General features: G+C 41.3%; 1 protein-coding gene across 1 annotated transcript in view; it reads right to left on the bottom strand.

Moving 5' to 3' along the window:
- Positions 1–13,805, bottom strand: part of TBC1D14 (TBC1 domain family member 14) — a 773,921-nt gene extending 760,116 nt beyond the window's left edge. Inside the window, exon 1 of the mRNA XM_044062828.1 lies at positions 13,230–13,805. Within this exon, the coding sequence (XP_043918763.1) occupies positions 13,230–13,275 (46 nt within the window). The 5' untranslated portion in view covers positions 13,276–13,805. The remainder of the gene's footprint in view (positions 1–13,229) is intronic.
- Between the last annotated feature and the right edge of the window lie 883 nt (positions 13,806–14,688).

The raw sequence follows: 14,688 nt of genomic DNA on the forward strand, positions 1-14,688 counted from the left end.
GAACAGTCTTTTAGACTTTGCCTTTACATCTTCTGGAAAGTGATTCTGCAGATAAGAGTGCCTCCGATGCCTTGTTCTTTGCTATTTCAACTGTCCTCATAGGCCGGTCCACCTTTCCTCATTTTTTCCTGCACTTTCTTTTTAGGACTTAGACTTCTGCATCCCACCACCAACCTTTTCTCGTACTTAATTCCAAACTGACTCAGTCACATTTGAGTTCTAGTCCTCACACATGGCTGTTTTGAGGTGCTGCATTTTCTCAACTCCAACCATTAACTATTCTTCCTGTGGTGCGATAGTCCAGAGCATTTATAAAACACTGGAGGAACTAGAAACAGCAATAACAGAAGTCAGAGCAATAAAAAAAGGTTCAAGCACTGGAGAGAAAGTTACTGCAATAAGCATGTGCAGAAGTAAAGATCCCCACATTGTATTCTGAAATGGGAACAGGCAGACACCAGCGTCTCAAACTAGCAAGAGAATTACATGGAAACAGACTTGCAGCACAACATGGCAGCCATGCTCCGTGAGAAGTACATTTGAAACTGCATCTAAAACAGAATCTAAATGTCAAGTTAGCAGGAGAAGGAAATGCCCGAACTTAGGTTATGGAGTCACAGGTCACAAAATGAGTTTACTGGTCCACAAGCCTGACAGGTCTGCACAATTTTGCAACAACTTCAAAAAAGTTAATTTAAATTTGATGTGCACTTTATATTTTTATTCTTTTGATAACCAGGTGAGTGGATTGGTCAAGAGACCCTTTTAAGTCACAACCAAGGAACTGGTAGTAAATACAATATAGATGACATTATACACAACACAGAAATACATATATACAGCTGTAAATATTAGTATTTCACAATGTTATTTGACAAGCATCCAGATTTGGCGATTAGTCATTTCCTAATGTGTAAAAACAGGTCACTTTTGCAAGTCATATTTTAACAAGGGTCCCAAAAGCACCACCACTCCGCATTCTTTTGATGGCAAGACTTAAGCGCCTTTTTTGAATTCTAATATGGACTGGAGATTACCTTCTGAAAGTAGGTGGTTCCAGGTAGCAGCACCAATTCGAGAAAGCTTTTACTTATAACACTTTTGAAAGGAGGTCTCATTAAAGTGCTATGTCCCTGGGTATGCCTGAAGAAGCAATTAGGATCTCTACTGGATAGCTTGCACTTCAATGGGAGGGCAGTATTCCACATTTAAGACTCAAGAGAGACACCAGAGTAGAAATGTGGCACATAGCCTAGTATGAACCTATGAAAATGCAATTCACTGTTATCTGCCCTAGGGCATTTATACGCCTAGCCAGAACATGTTTGGCTTTCGCCACACATTTTAAATTAATTTTGCTACGCCCTTTTTTGAGGTTAGTGTACTGTGCCTCTAACAGTGACATAGAAGTGATACCCGGGGTAAACCTACAATCTCCCATCCACTCATCAAGATTCCTCTTGAAGAGAGTCAATGAGGGACTCTGCCTAACCTGGACTGGGACTTTATTCCAGAGTGAAGGGAGCCTCTGGGTTATGAATCTGTCCCTCCAGCATGCCCTATTTCAGTGCTGAGGTTTAAGTCTCTCGAGCTTGTAGCTCGATAGGATTTGGATTTTCTGAGGTGCAGCATGTCCATTAATTCCGGGTTGGACATGGCTTTATAAGTCAGGCACAGATCGCCTCTGAACAGGCGGTACGCCACTGAGTAGAGCTGGAGTTTCTTTAACCGGGCAGCATATGGCATCTGTTTGAGCCCTTTGATCCTCTTGGTGAGGTACTTCTGGGGTCTTTCCAGTTGCTTGCAGGTGTCTGGCAAGGTACATCCCAAAAGGGGCATTGTACTCAATTATGGGCCTGATGAGGGATGAGTAAAGAGGCACGATGACCTCCCCTGATCTAGATGTGAATCCCTTCATGATTAGGTGGGCTATATAAAATATTTTTCTAATCACTTTGGCCACGTGGTTGTCAAATGAGAGATTGCTATCAACTTGGGTCCCCAGGTCCCGAATTACTTCTTCTGTACTTAATGGATTACCACCTATGTGGTAATTTGTGGGCACTTTTTGCCAAAGGGGATGACTATACACTTTTTGGCATTTAGCTTGAGGCCATGGCTCTGGCACCAGTTGTCTGTTTCTATGAGGCCCTTTTGGAGGATGCTTGTGTTGGCTGGAGTCTATTATGGCGCCCAGTTTGCAGTCATCTGCTAACTTGGTCAGCCACAGTCCTTCCGTGTTGGCCTGTACCTCCCGAGAAATATATACCGAACGAGAGGTCCCAGGACTGAGCCTTGTGGGACGCCACCTGTAACTGGTTTGGAGTCTGACATGGCTCCAGCAATTCTAACCATGTGGGTTCTGTCCTTGAGCCAGTTTGCAACCCATCTACTGACATAGGGGTTTATATTTAAGCTGGTGAGCTTATCTATAATACCAGAGTGGGGTATTGTATCGAAGGCTTTTGCGAGGTCCAGGTAGGCTGTGTGGACCACCTTCCCCTCATCGATGGCCTTGGTAACGGTTTCAAAGAAATCAACCAGGTTTAAGAAGCAGGATCTGCCCTTAAAGCCAAACTGGGTAGGATCCAGTGTCTGTAGGTCCCCAATATCTTTATTTATGGGGTCCATGATTATCCTTCCCATAGCTTTGCAGACCAAGCTAGTCAGGCTTATGGGGCGATAGTTTCCAGGATCTGTTTAGGCACCACCTTTGTGGAGAGGGACCACAGTTGCTGTACGCCACTCTTTGGGTACATATCCTGTAGTAAAGGCTGAGATTGAACAGTAGTTTTATGTTTGGGTTTAGCTCTTCTTGGAGTTCATGTAGGACGCAGCCCGGGACACCGTCTGGTCCCATTGATGCTGTGTTTTTGCTTTGGAGAGGGCGGCTCTTACCCGAGCATCTGAGATGTCAGGGGGGCAGCACTCTGCTGGGATAGATATTTGCCCTTTTGGTGGGGATGGGGGTTTGCTGAACCTGTCAGCTAGGATGTTGGCAATTTCTGTGGGTTCAGTGCATTTGTCATTTTGGACCAATTCTGAGCATATCTGGGAATTACCATCCAGGTTCCTAACATAACTAAAAAAAGCCTTGTGATTATCCTTAGTGTCCTGTGCAATTTTTCTCTCGAAGCTGGCCTTACGATTTTATGAGTGCCCGTAGTTTTTTGCTAATACTGATCAGAGATGCCTTCCCTTTTTGGAATTTTGCTCTTATTTAGTAGCTTCCTCCTCCTATTGTATAGTTTGTTTATGGCTGGGGTCCACCAGACAGGACGTCTGCCTTTGGAGGACTGGGTCTTGGTTTTTATTTGGGATCGCATAATCCATGCATTCCTGAAGGTGTTCATAGAATGCATTTATAAAGGATTCTGCGGTCTGGGCTGTATTTTCCACAGGCCCGGGGGCTTTGAAGGAGTCCACCTCAGTACTGAGGAGTGTGAAATTTGCTTTAGAGATGTTTTTCACTGTGGTTTTCTGGGCAGGGGGTGGTGTCGGGATGTGAATATCCAGTGAGATTAGTTTATGGTCTGATCTTACCAGTGAGGGATACACTTCTGGAGTCCCCATGTTGGCGATGATCAGGTCCAGTACGTTTTCCCTCTTGTGGGAGTGGTAACAAGTTGTTCCATAGCATTTGAGTTTATAAATTCTTTGAACCTTTGGGCTAAGGTGTTCTGGGAGCATTACGCTAGCTCCATGTTTGGGTAGTTGAAGTTGCCCAATATAATGGTGTTCGGAGAGACCTTCATATTTTCCAGTGTTCTCAGGAAGGCCGAGTGGGGATCCTGGGTTAGGGAGGGTGGTCTGTAGCAGGCTATAAACTGGAAGGCAGTTTTACCCACTGTTAGTTGCACATGGATAGTCTGTTGCTTTGTGCTGTGCCACCAACCTGGAGGTGTGGGTATCTTTGACGAATATTGATACTCCCCCTCCTTTTGTGGGTGGGTCCAAGTTTTGGGGCCAAAAAGCATGGTATGAGGTATAACCTGGTAGTGCTGGTGTGCTCTCGGGAGCCTTGAACCAGGTTTCTGTTACTGCACAGATATTGATGTTCTCCATGCTAAGGAGAGTTTCGAGTGCGTGCATCCTGAGGTTTAGACTTCTGGCGTGGAGTAGCATTACTCTTAGTTTCTTATCCCTTATGATACCTATGGAGGTGGGTTTGTCTTTTGAGCCTTGCCTAAAAAAGGCACTACAGGGGTAGCAAGAGCCTTTGTCAATATCCGAAAGCCCAGGGGTGACAGGTGCAAGCCGTCCCTAGCGAAGCATCGTGGCTTGTCGAGCATGTCATCCCAGGCTGACAGGCATTGGATCCCCTTTGAATGACACCAATACTTAAGCCAATTGTTGAAATTGATCATCTTGTCTTCATATTGCGGCATCATTCTTGGCGAGTGTAAGATGCTACTCGAGGTCAGGGTCATACCGGCCTGGGCCACATGCTCAGAGAGCTTCTCTGTCTCTTTTCATGTAGTCCAGGGAGGTACGTCTCAGGTCATTCACACCAGCATGGACAATGACAGAGTCATATTTGGACTTGCCTTGGAGTGACCCAAGTGCTTGTGTTATGTGGCGGATCCTAGCGCCCAACAGGCAGCTCACCGTGACCTTCTCCCTGTTCAGCCTGGTGAGCGGGACGTCAGTGTGCCTGACGATAGAGCCACCTATCACAAGTGTATCAGGTGTGTTGTTTAGCCTTAAGGGCTGACACTGTTCGGCACACTGACTTTGTGAGCTATGTGTTGCACGTGTTTTGTTTTGGGGTAGCGGTTGCTTGGGTGTCTGCTTTGGCGGTCTCTGCTGCTTAGGCAGAGTTTTATTTAGAGCCTCAGAGTATGTTTTTGTGTGTTTATGTGCTTGGTTTGCTGTCGTGGTAGGTCTATGTGAGACTGGAATTGTACCGAGTGTGGTTTCCTTCTCCTCCTGACTGGTTATGCCAGTACTGAGTTGAGAGAGCTTAACCTCCAGTTTGGCTATATGGATGCATCTCTCACATGTGTTGGAATTTGTTGGGACGAGGAGAGGGTTGTCCGTGTACATGAGGCAGTTGTAACATTGCCTCAAGATTCCCAGATTCACCAGCTGGACCGGAGAGAAGATTGACAACTGACCTTTGGACATGCTAGAATAGTATTGGGAATTCCTTTATAATTGGGAAAAGAAAAAAAAAAAAAAAAAACAAAACAAAAAACTTAAATGCAATGTGCTACAAGTAACTTAAATGCAAAAACGACAAACAGTAACTTTCTTTCAAGTGAAACAAGGAAATGAGTGCAGTAAGCAATGCAGATATCAATAGGGATCCACAGAAGCGCTGAAAAGCTGCGTTTTAGGTGGCATTAGCATTTCAGGGAAATAAGCAAACAAGCATTCAAACAGAGCTAGATTCAGCAGGCCTGGATCTAGTCTATGCTACAGCAAGCAAGGTGTACCAATTTCAGTAAGAAACAGTCAAAATATGCAGGCACTATAAGCCTTTAACCAGAAATTCCCAGCTCAGAAGTCCAGCCTCTCCTCCCACAAGAGTGCAGACCATGAACCTTCTTAATGTAAAATAAGTGGCCTGAAGCCCAAGTGCTTAAACCAGAACGAACACACTTTTAGAATAACTGACACTGAGCCCTCACTCAGCAGTTCCCAACTTAGAAGGATGCAAGCTACCTGTCCTGCCACTACAGTGCAGACCACAAACTTTGGTAATGTAAAAGTTGTCTGAAGCCCAAGTGCTTAAACTAAAAGGCTTACAATGAGTTACACCAAGAAGTAATAAATACAACCGAGTACTTTTAAGATGATGCAAAAGCAAAATAAAGTAGGAAGAAACAAATACAGTAAAAGCAGATAAAAAAAAAAAAATAAATTAAATTTTCAGAAAAGTAGTAAAAACAATTTACATGGGGCGGCCATGGTGGTGCAGTGGTTAGCATTGCTGCCTCACAGCAAGAGGTTCTCCGGTTCGATCCTCGGCTGGGGTGCCTTCTGTGCGGAGTCTGCATGTCCTCCCTGTGGTCGCGTGGGTTTCCTCCGGGTGCTCCGATTTCCTCCCACATCCCAAAGACATGCTGCAGGTGGATTGGACACTCTAAATTGGCCCTAGGTGTGCGTGTGCCTTCTGTGGAAGGTTGGGCGCCGGGCTGGCAACTCGACACCGTAACACTCCACTGCCATTCAATGTGCAGACATGGTGATCTGCTGTGGCGACCCCTAACCGGGAAAAAGCCGAAAGAAGAAGTAAAAACAATTTACATGCAATGCAAGCTGGCACACTAGTATGTAGCAATATTATTCCACACACAGTTTGAAAAAAAACGTAATTAAATTAAAAAGGACTAAAAGCAAGTGCAGAAAGGGTTTATTAGATAGAATGCAGTAAAAAGATGGGACTGGGGGAAGTGTCCTAGATCAAATTTACAGTGAGGTGGGCACTGCAAAAGCCACCAAATTTAAACTACAACCAAGAACAGGGGGGGGGGGGGGGACAGTTTCAACAGAGCTAGATCCGAGGAATCGCAGTCCAATTTATAAAACCACAAAAAAATGCAGAAAATATACTTAAATCAGCTTATGTCCAATTGATGTATGTAGACAAATCTCAGTAGCAAGCAACTATTTAAAATGATTACTAGAAATGTAACCAACACAGATTTTAATGTTATCAGAAACCCCCCAAGCTAATTAACACAAAGGAATTTCAAAGCAGTTTCAAAGCAGTCTAACAACTACTGCAGAGCTTCAGAGACGCACAAGACAGTTTCAACAGAGCTAGATCTGTGGAATCACAGTCCAATTTATAAAACCACAAAAAATGCAGAAAATACATCAGACAGGAGGGCAAAACCGGCAATTTTGTTGTCCAGGATTTAAAGTTTGTGTACTGTGGGAAAATTGGATGCATACAATTGGTAGGCCATATTAAAGTTTAGGGATCAGGAGGTTCCTTGCAGTGGCTGTCCTAGCAGTGTGATTAACATGCAGATATCTCCTATAACCAAGTTATAAGTTGAGATTGCATACAGCTAACTCTGTGCATCAGTTTAAAAGTTTAGGAAGGGTCAAGGATTAGTCCTAGATATTTTTGCTCAACACTGGTTAAGAAATTTTTGCTTAACACTGGGGAAGACATTTATCTTCAATAACCATTTGACTTTAAGGTAGATTCTTAAGGGGGAGTAGAACAGCAGGATACGGTTTTGACTGCGGTTTAGCTAGAGCTTTGTTTTCAGCCGTCCAGGAACAAAGCTGCATAAAAAGTGTATTACAAGGTTGATGTAAAGTCTTACAACTTTCTAGAAGTAGAAAGTCAACTGCATACATAACTAGTTTAAAACTTGGAAGACGATATGCAAGGTCATTTAGGGAGAGCAACAAAAGGCCTAAAACAGATCTTTGAAAACTCTATTACTCAGTGTACCAATGTCAGAAAATGACTTAGCCTCCAGAGTTGAACCTTGCAACTTTGTGGTTTAATAAGTTGTGGACAACTGTATCAAAGGCCCTGGGCACATCAATGCAGACACCAGCAGTCAGGAAGCCATCAGTGCTCTACACCAGTGACTGAACAGAAAAAATTCACTTGTCAAAAATCTAAACTATAAAGCTCAAATTAAGCATTTTTTAAAAGACATGGGAGAAACGTGCAATGTCATGTCTGATCATGTTAGTACTTTTATACTTAAGTTTATCATGTATGGGCAGGTAGTCAAACTGCTTAGTTGGGTGCACATGGAAGCATTTTACTTTCTCTGCTGAAGGCCAGGGAAGCCACCTCTTTACACTTAAAGGGCGGTTAGCAGGATTGCTTACTAGAAGACATCCCTTGAGAAAGGGAAGGAACAGGCAGTAAAGACAACCCAATGCAGAAAATGCAAAGCTGAAAAAGTAAAAAGCCTTGAGCCACCCATGACAGCTACTTAAAATGATGGCTCCCTCTCATAAGGGCTCTCACCCTAAGCAGCGAAAGTAAATAAAGTCAACTGGCCAAGACAGCCAAGGATCAGGATTTCAAAAGTGCTGAAGTATTCAAAGAAGGGTTTTGAGAGACATCTGACAAGACAAATGTCTTTCAACATTTTCAGAGTGCACTCAAAATTAGATACACAGAAACTCACTCAGTCACTGAAGTACAATAAATTTGTCAGCTTAGAAATACTGCATACAGAGGACAACTGCAGTGATATTATACAGGTCAGGAAAAGTGCAGCTATCCAAATTATGCCAAGTTAAAAAAATCTACGTCTTTGCAAAATGTTCAACTGTGTCACCACAATCTCCTATCTCTTGATTTAGAGAAACAATGTTTATAAGTGCCCTTAATCTTATTCTCATACACAAGTTATGTGGTCCTGGTTAATGCATACTTCAGCAAAGTCTAAAAGTGCAGCCAAGGAAGACATCAACAATACAATTCAAAGTCTTACCTCTTACAGATTTTGTATTTCCAAACAAGCTTTCTTAGTGTGTCCAACTCTGAGGCACTCAGTGGAACTAAATGTATTTCTAGAGATAGCTATAGATAAACAGTTCTGAGGTGGCAAGCCCACAAGAATGAATGAAAACTGAAAAGAAAAGCTGGAGACACTTTTCACTGTATCAAGCTTAGCCTGTCTCTTTCAAAGTGGTGTGGAAGCCTGGGTCACAAAACACTGGCAAATTAGGGTCTTGGCCCTCATTTTCATGGGGGGGTGCATAAGAGGGTTCATTCCAACTAACAGGATTAAGCTCCTCAGCTTCAATGGGAAGGCATACATTCTTGCTAGAAAGGAGTTTTCTTGTCTAATAATGAAACCCTTAATTCAGAAGGGGCAAGGCAGATTCTATCCTGTTAATAAAGCAATGACTTGGCTCTTTACCAAACCACAGATACTGAAAGATGAAAGGAAAGGAATCAGATCGGTATTAAATGCAAAATACCAGGGCCACTGCATCCATCTGTTTGAGAAGTGAGTGTTGTATCGGTTTTATCCTTTAAAAAAAATATTCAAGGTAAAATACAGGACTCACTTTATCATCCTCCCTCTTCCATTTCTAAATACAGAGGAATAGACAAGGTAGTCCGAGGATGTGATTATTATTATTGCTTTCAGATGTTTTTCAAGTCTCAAGTGACTTATCTAAATATCAAACAATCTCCAGAGTGCATATGAAAGACTCACTGCAGACTGAAAGAGATAGGAAGTCTGTACCTCCAAAATCAGAGGTACATAGATCTCTTCCCAATAAAAAAGCCACACACAGTGAGGGGACTGCAGCTGTTTCAAGTTGAGGCTATCTTAACTTGTTCAAGAGTGAAGGTAAGAGACTGGGAGCTAAACCAGTATACGGGTACAGACTACTGCAAACATTGTACTGGACTGCAAGGAGAACATAAGAAATGAGTCACAGGAAGAAATCTCTCAGTTTACACAAACAGTCCTCGAGGGATGCAGAAGACGAAGTAGTTAGCAAAAACACCAAATCATGGACACCATCAGTAAAAACTAGGTTCCTCTGCAAATAGCCAAGCTCCAATATAAAAGTTAAGCCAAGCAATCTGGGAGATTTCATGAGTACAGGCACTGCTTTCCTCTAGGATGAGAGAAGTAGATTAAGGTGGTGCAGGTACTATGTGGGGATACCCCCTGGATATTTTCTGTATGCAATTTTATCAGGCATTGCCAACTGGTAGGGGTGCTCAAAGCACACCCACGGCATACTGGAGGGATTACACTTCTACCAGACTGTTGCTTGAGAAAGGAAGTCTGGTCCACTTGCTCAAATTGTTACCAGAGCAGCACTCAAGACAGGTAATTTTGAAAATGGATGGAAATAATTTAATCATTCTGTCCAATTTTCAGACCTCTCAAAATGTACCCAATGAGAGCTGTTCATTTTGATCTGCAATAAACAGGAGGTTGGCGAGTGGCATAACGTTAAGGCATTTACCTCACAAACAAGCATAGGGTTATGGCATTTACCTCACAAACAAGCATAGGGTTAAGGCATTTACCTCACAAACAAGCATAGGGTTAAGGCATTTACCTCACAAACAAGCATAGGGTTAAGGCATTTACCTCACAAACAAGCATAGGGTTAAGGCATTTACCTCACAAACAAGCATAGGGTTAGAGTCTCACTAAAGGAAATGAACTAGACTTCATGATCCACAATGGCAGTTAGTCCAGTACTTGCCTATGATTATTAGCACACATTTCTTTAAATCTGTGATGAAGAACACAGAATTATCATTTCCCCAGAACGTTTTGCAAGTATGGAGAACTGTTATTAGCATCTATGTTAAATCATCGAATGCTTAAAAAAGCAAATGATGATTTATCGAACCCATGTAAGCAAAAGCTTACAATCTCAAAACGCTTAGAACAGAGATTTTCCGGGGGGGAAATCGCTGTTCCATAAAACCAAAAAAAAGTTTTTTTTTTAAACATTGCATAAAGTGGGGGGGTGTTGTCCCCATCACCACCAATGTGGGAAGCTGTGCCCCCCACACCCCCTACTTAAATATACCAACTTCGAGATCACACTACAGTGACAAAAACGGCAGCGGCCAAGTGCTTTTGCCAGGGAAAGAAATTCGCTTATATGCCGTTTTGCTATTTTGCCTTTTCGTGCTTTCAAGTTCAATCAAGACACATTCGAAAGAGTGTGTCTTCGATCATTCAATAGGAACCCGTTATTAAAGCATGCTGCTGAGCTTCATAACTGAAGTGGTTAGCAAGTGCTCCACATTGTGAGAGATACTGTTCCACATTTTGCAAATGAAGGTTTATATCTATAAAAGTTCTGTAAAGTTTCTGGTGAGAAAACTTAAAGTTAATGAAAGATGCTACAAAAACAGTACAGTGAGATCAGAAATTGCTAATACTTCTAATGAGTTTAGAGACCAGCTGAAAGAGCCACAAGAAAGCAATGTACAGCAGACTCCCCCTTAACCAGCTTTGCTGGGACCTGACCTTAGATTAGATAAATGGCTAGTTAATCATTCAAAAAAAGCATACAAAATAGCATTTATAGGTTATCATAAGGCAGTTTTTAACATAAGGATACAATATTTGTAGTAAAACTAAACTAGCATAAAATGGCAGCACAACAAGAATGGTGTTAACAATCCAAAACTCAAATGGCACTACACTTACTGCATTATAAAATACAATATTTCTTAGAAAACAATGATTTTATACAATATTCAATATTTCTTAGAAAACAATGATTTTCTACAATATTCATCTTAAACTGACAATGCTGTAACAAAATATATATATATATATATATATATATATATATATATATATATATATATATATATATATATAAGCACACAGCAACTCTACATTTATCACAGTAAAATTCTGACAAGTAACTTAGTGATAGAGGTAACACTATCGAAGCAATACAATCACCAGTTACAGAATGATAAAGACTCACCTAACCTGGTCCCCTTCCCATCCACAAGTGCAACCCCAAGATGATGGTTAGATTATTTGGGGAGGTGCAGCACTCAACATAACCCAGGGAAGACTTGAGAAGATTCCTTCTAAAATGAGTGAGACGTAAACAAAAGTACGCAAACAAGTTACATCTGGTCACTAGAAGTAACCAAAGTCGTAGGGGAGGTGGGGAGCTGAACACCCAAAATTGTCTAACAAAATACTTTAGAAAATAGGGAAGACATTCAGACAGATGCACCTCATCACTACAGGTAAACACTGATTAAAACAGTTATTTCCCCTTTGTTGACAGGGTTGGTCCCAAAGTTATGGCCTTAAACTCAATGCAAACAAAATATATCATCCCTTTCGGTAAAAGCAATCTTCCTGCTAACTACCACATAAATAGCAACACCCTAAGTATGCACTCTATGGTGAGACCTGAGCACACAGATTGACAGAAATTTTACCTTTGATCACAATGTCTCCACAGTGGTAAGAAGGGCATTCTACATCATTTCTCACACGCAAGGGCATTTCCTCCAGGAAAGAAGAGTTATAACCTCCCTGTACTCTTCCCTGATCAGGCCAATAAATTTAGTATAATGCCCCTTTTAGTTTGTACCTTTCCAGGCAACTGCAGCAATTGGAGAAACCACAAAGACTTTTCACATGGAAAACTCAAGTTCGTCAGCATCTGCTATACGGATAGTTTGAAATCAATGTCACTTTATTCTGTTTCATACAAACTACTCAAGAGGCGGTCTCTACCTTGCATACAAGGCAATCTCAGACACTGCTTTATTGGAAATGCTGCATATCCGCAAGTCAAATGATGCACAGGTTACTAGCTCTAAAGACCTTAACCTGGTATGTGACATTAATAGAACCTATTGCAGGGTCAGATTGGTCTCCCAGAGGATACCACACCTTTGGAATAGACTCCCACTTCATGGCAAACCCTCATTGGCCATCTTCAAACAATTTAGACAATTGGATGGGTAACGGTAAATTCACCCCAGGGGATCCATTTCCATCCCTCTTGGACATGGGCATTAGGTGCTGATCATGGAAACAAGGAAAGAACTTTGCTAGGCTTGTAAGGGCCATTAGCCTAATAACTTCCTATGATTCTATGTAGCCCCAGCAGACTAGTGTCTTAATTTTTACAAAAGGCTTGGTGATATCTAAAGTGGCACGAGGAAATTTAGCCATGGCACACAGGAACTATATGGGGAGTTCCCGTGTGCCATGGCCAATTTTCCTCTTGCCATTTTCATGAAATTGACACTAAGCAAAAACTCGCCTGGTTTAAAAAAAAAAACTGCATACAACGCAAGCGAACTTAATTCTTGCTTTAAACTTACTGAAAAAACATCTACTAAAACAGCATCTCCCAAAAACAATTTGCTTACCAGTTCATAACTCCGTACATCCAAATAACTTAGTGTATTACAAACCTAACTTCTCCTACAAACACTTGCATATATACTAACACTTCATAAAGAGAAGTGCAGAAAAATTCTATGTGGGTTTAAGACATTCGAGATCCAACGACAAACAGTATTTAAATATAACAGCAACACTTTTTCACTTTTGCAGCGTTTAAGCTACAAGTACATTTAAGTAACGCTACTTAAAAATGTTCCCAGCATTGGAGTAAAAAAATGTTCCTAGTACGTTTTGTGTGATGATTCATAAACACAACCTCCACTAATCTAAAGCACTTCCTAGAACTAAGCAGCCTTATGGGTTAAATAGCGTAATTCAAACCAAAAAACCTCCCGTGCTCTATCGCCTTACCTTGGAAGCTCTGCCCTCCATTCTTCTTTTCATATTGTGCCATCATCCCAGTACTGATGCTACAGGTTGGAGGCAGCAAGTTGCTGCTGGTTTTGGTCCATTTTCTCAAGCTCAGTTCATCGACTTACTATGCCAGTTTTACTTCTTCCCGAACAAAAGAAATCATAGTTGTTACACTTGTACACTTAGCGTTCAGTTCCTAGATATGAAAAACTCCACTTTCGCTCTTAAACTACCAGACTTGCTCTCCAACACCTGTGAAATACGCCTTACGAACACTACCAATAGGACTAAGAACTTCACAGTGGAATATTTAAAGTGACAAACGCACACCAACGTTTTAAATGGAAGAGAAACAAAATATAAACTAATCTTGAGCAGGGCATAACTGATTCCTAGAATGACAGCCAGCACGCAAAACAAAAAACGAGCAAGAACTTCTCTTCCTCTTTAAATAAGTACTCTACCTGTTTCTCCCTGCCCGCAGCCATTTTAAAAGTGGTTACTAGCCGCTTTGGTCAGGGTACAGTAATCAAATACAGAAAAATGAGAAACATAGATCACGTCAAAACGCCAGGTACTAGACAACAGAAATCGAATGAGTTGATTCGATCTTTTGAAGTATTGTTAACGTTGTTTAATCTTTATGTCACACGTAAACAGGATTACGCTCAAATTTATTTATATCATATGGTGGCGTATATGTGGACAAGATTCTACTGCCATTGCATTGGGATCCTAACAGTAATGCTCTTTTTAATAGTATGAATGAGAAACACGGGAAATAACATAGTCCAGACAATTGGAAGATGAGTAATTTAAACCCGTCTGTACGATATCGGTCACATGCTGCCTGTTTTGAACCTTAATATGCTAAAATGCGTTGCTGACCTCAGTCTTCGTTTTCTTTAAGATGCTTTTCAGTAACGGATATAAAGAAATGTTTGCTTCAGTTAGGGTTGCCACCTTCTTCAATCTCCAAAGTGGATTTTTTTATGGAAACGTGTATGGCTTTCAACATTTCCTCTTCGTAATGTGGAACAAATGGTCAAAATATGAATAACGTAGTTACTTTATACTTATAAAACAGTATTTTAATACAAGTATTGTTCATACTTTCAAAGCGTACCACATTATGAGGAACATGCCTCAGTTTGGTTCTTAAAAGATCTATGTTCGCTGTTCCACACTGGAAATATTTATTTTGCTTAACATTTATGGGAAATAATACTGACATATATTATTCACGTATTTATTCGGTAACCGGGTTAGTGGACGTTTTTCAGACTCAGTGTGGGTGCATATTTAGTTAAATTACTTGATTAAAGTCATAGGTAGGCAATGGTAGATGAAGGAATCGAACCCAGTACCGATGAACTACAAGAAGCAGCTCCTTAAGCTTTTGCACCAACTGCTAAATGAAACAATACCGTACCTCTCAACTGTTGCAAAATTTCAG

The sequence above is a fragment of the Protopterus annectens genome, chromosome 2.part1, assembly GCF_019279795.1.
Source record: "Protopterus annectens isolate FY-2018-M chromosome 2.part1, PAN1.0, whole genome shotgun sequence".
Taxonomy (NCBI): domain Eukaryota; kingdom Metazoa; phylum Chordata; order Ceratodontiformes; family Protopteridae; genus Protopterus; species Protopterus annectens.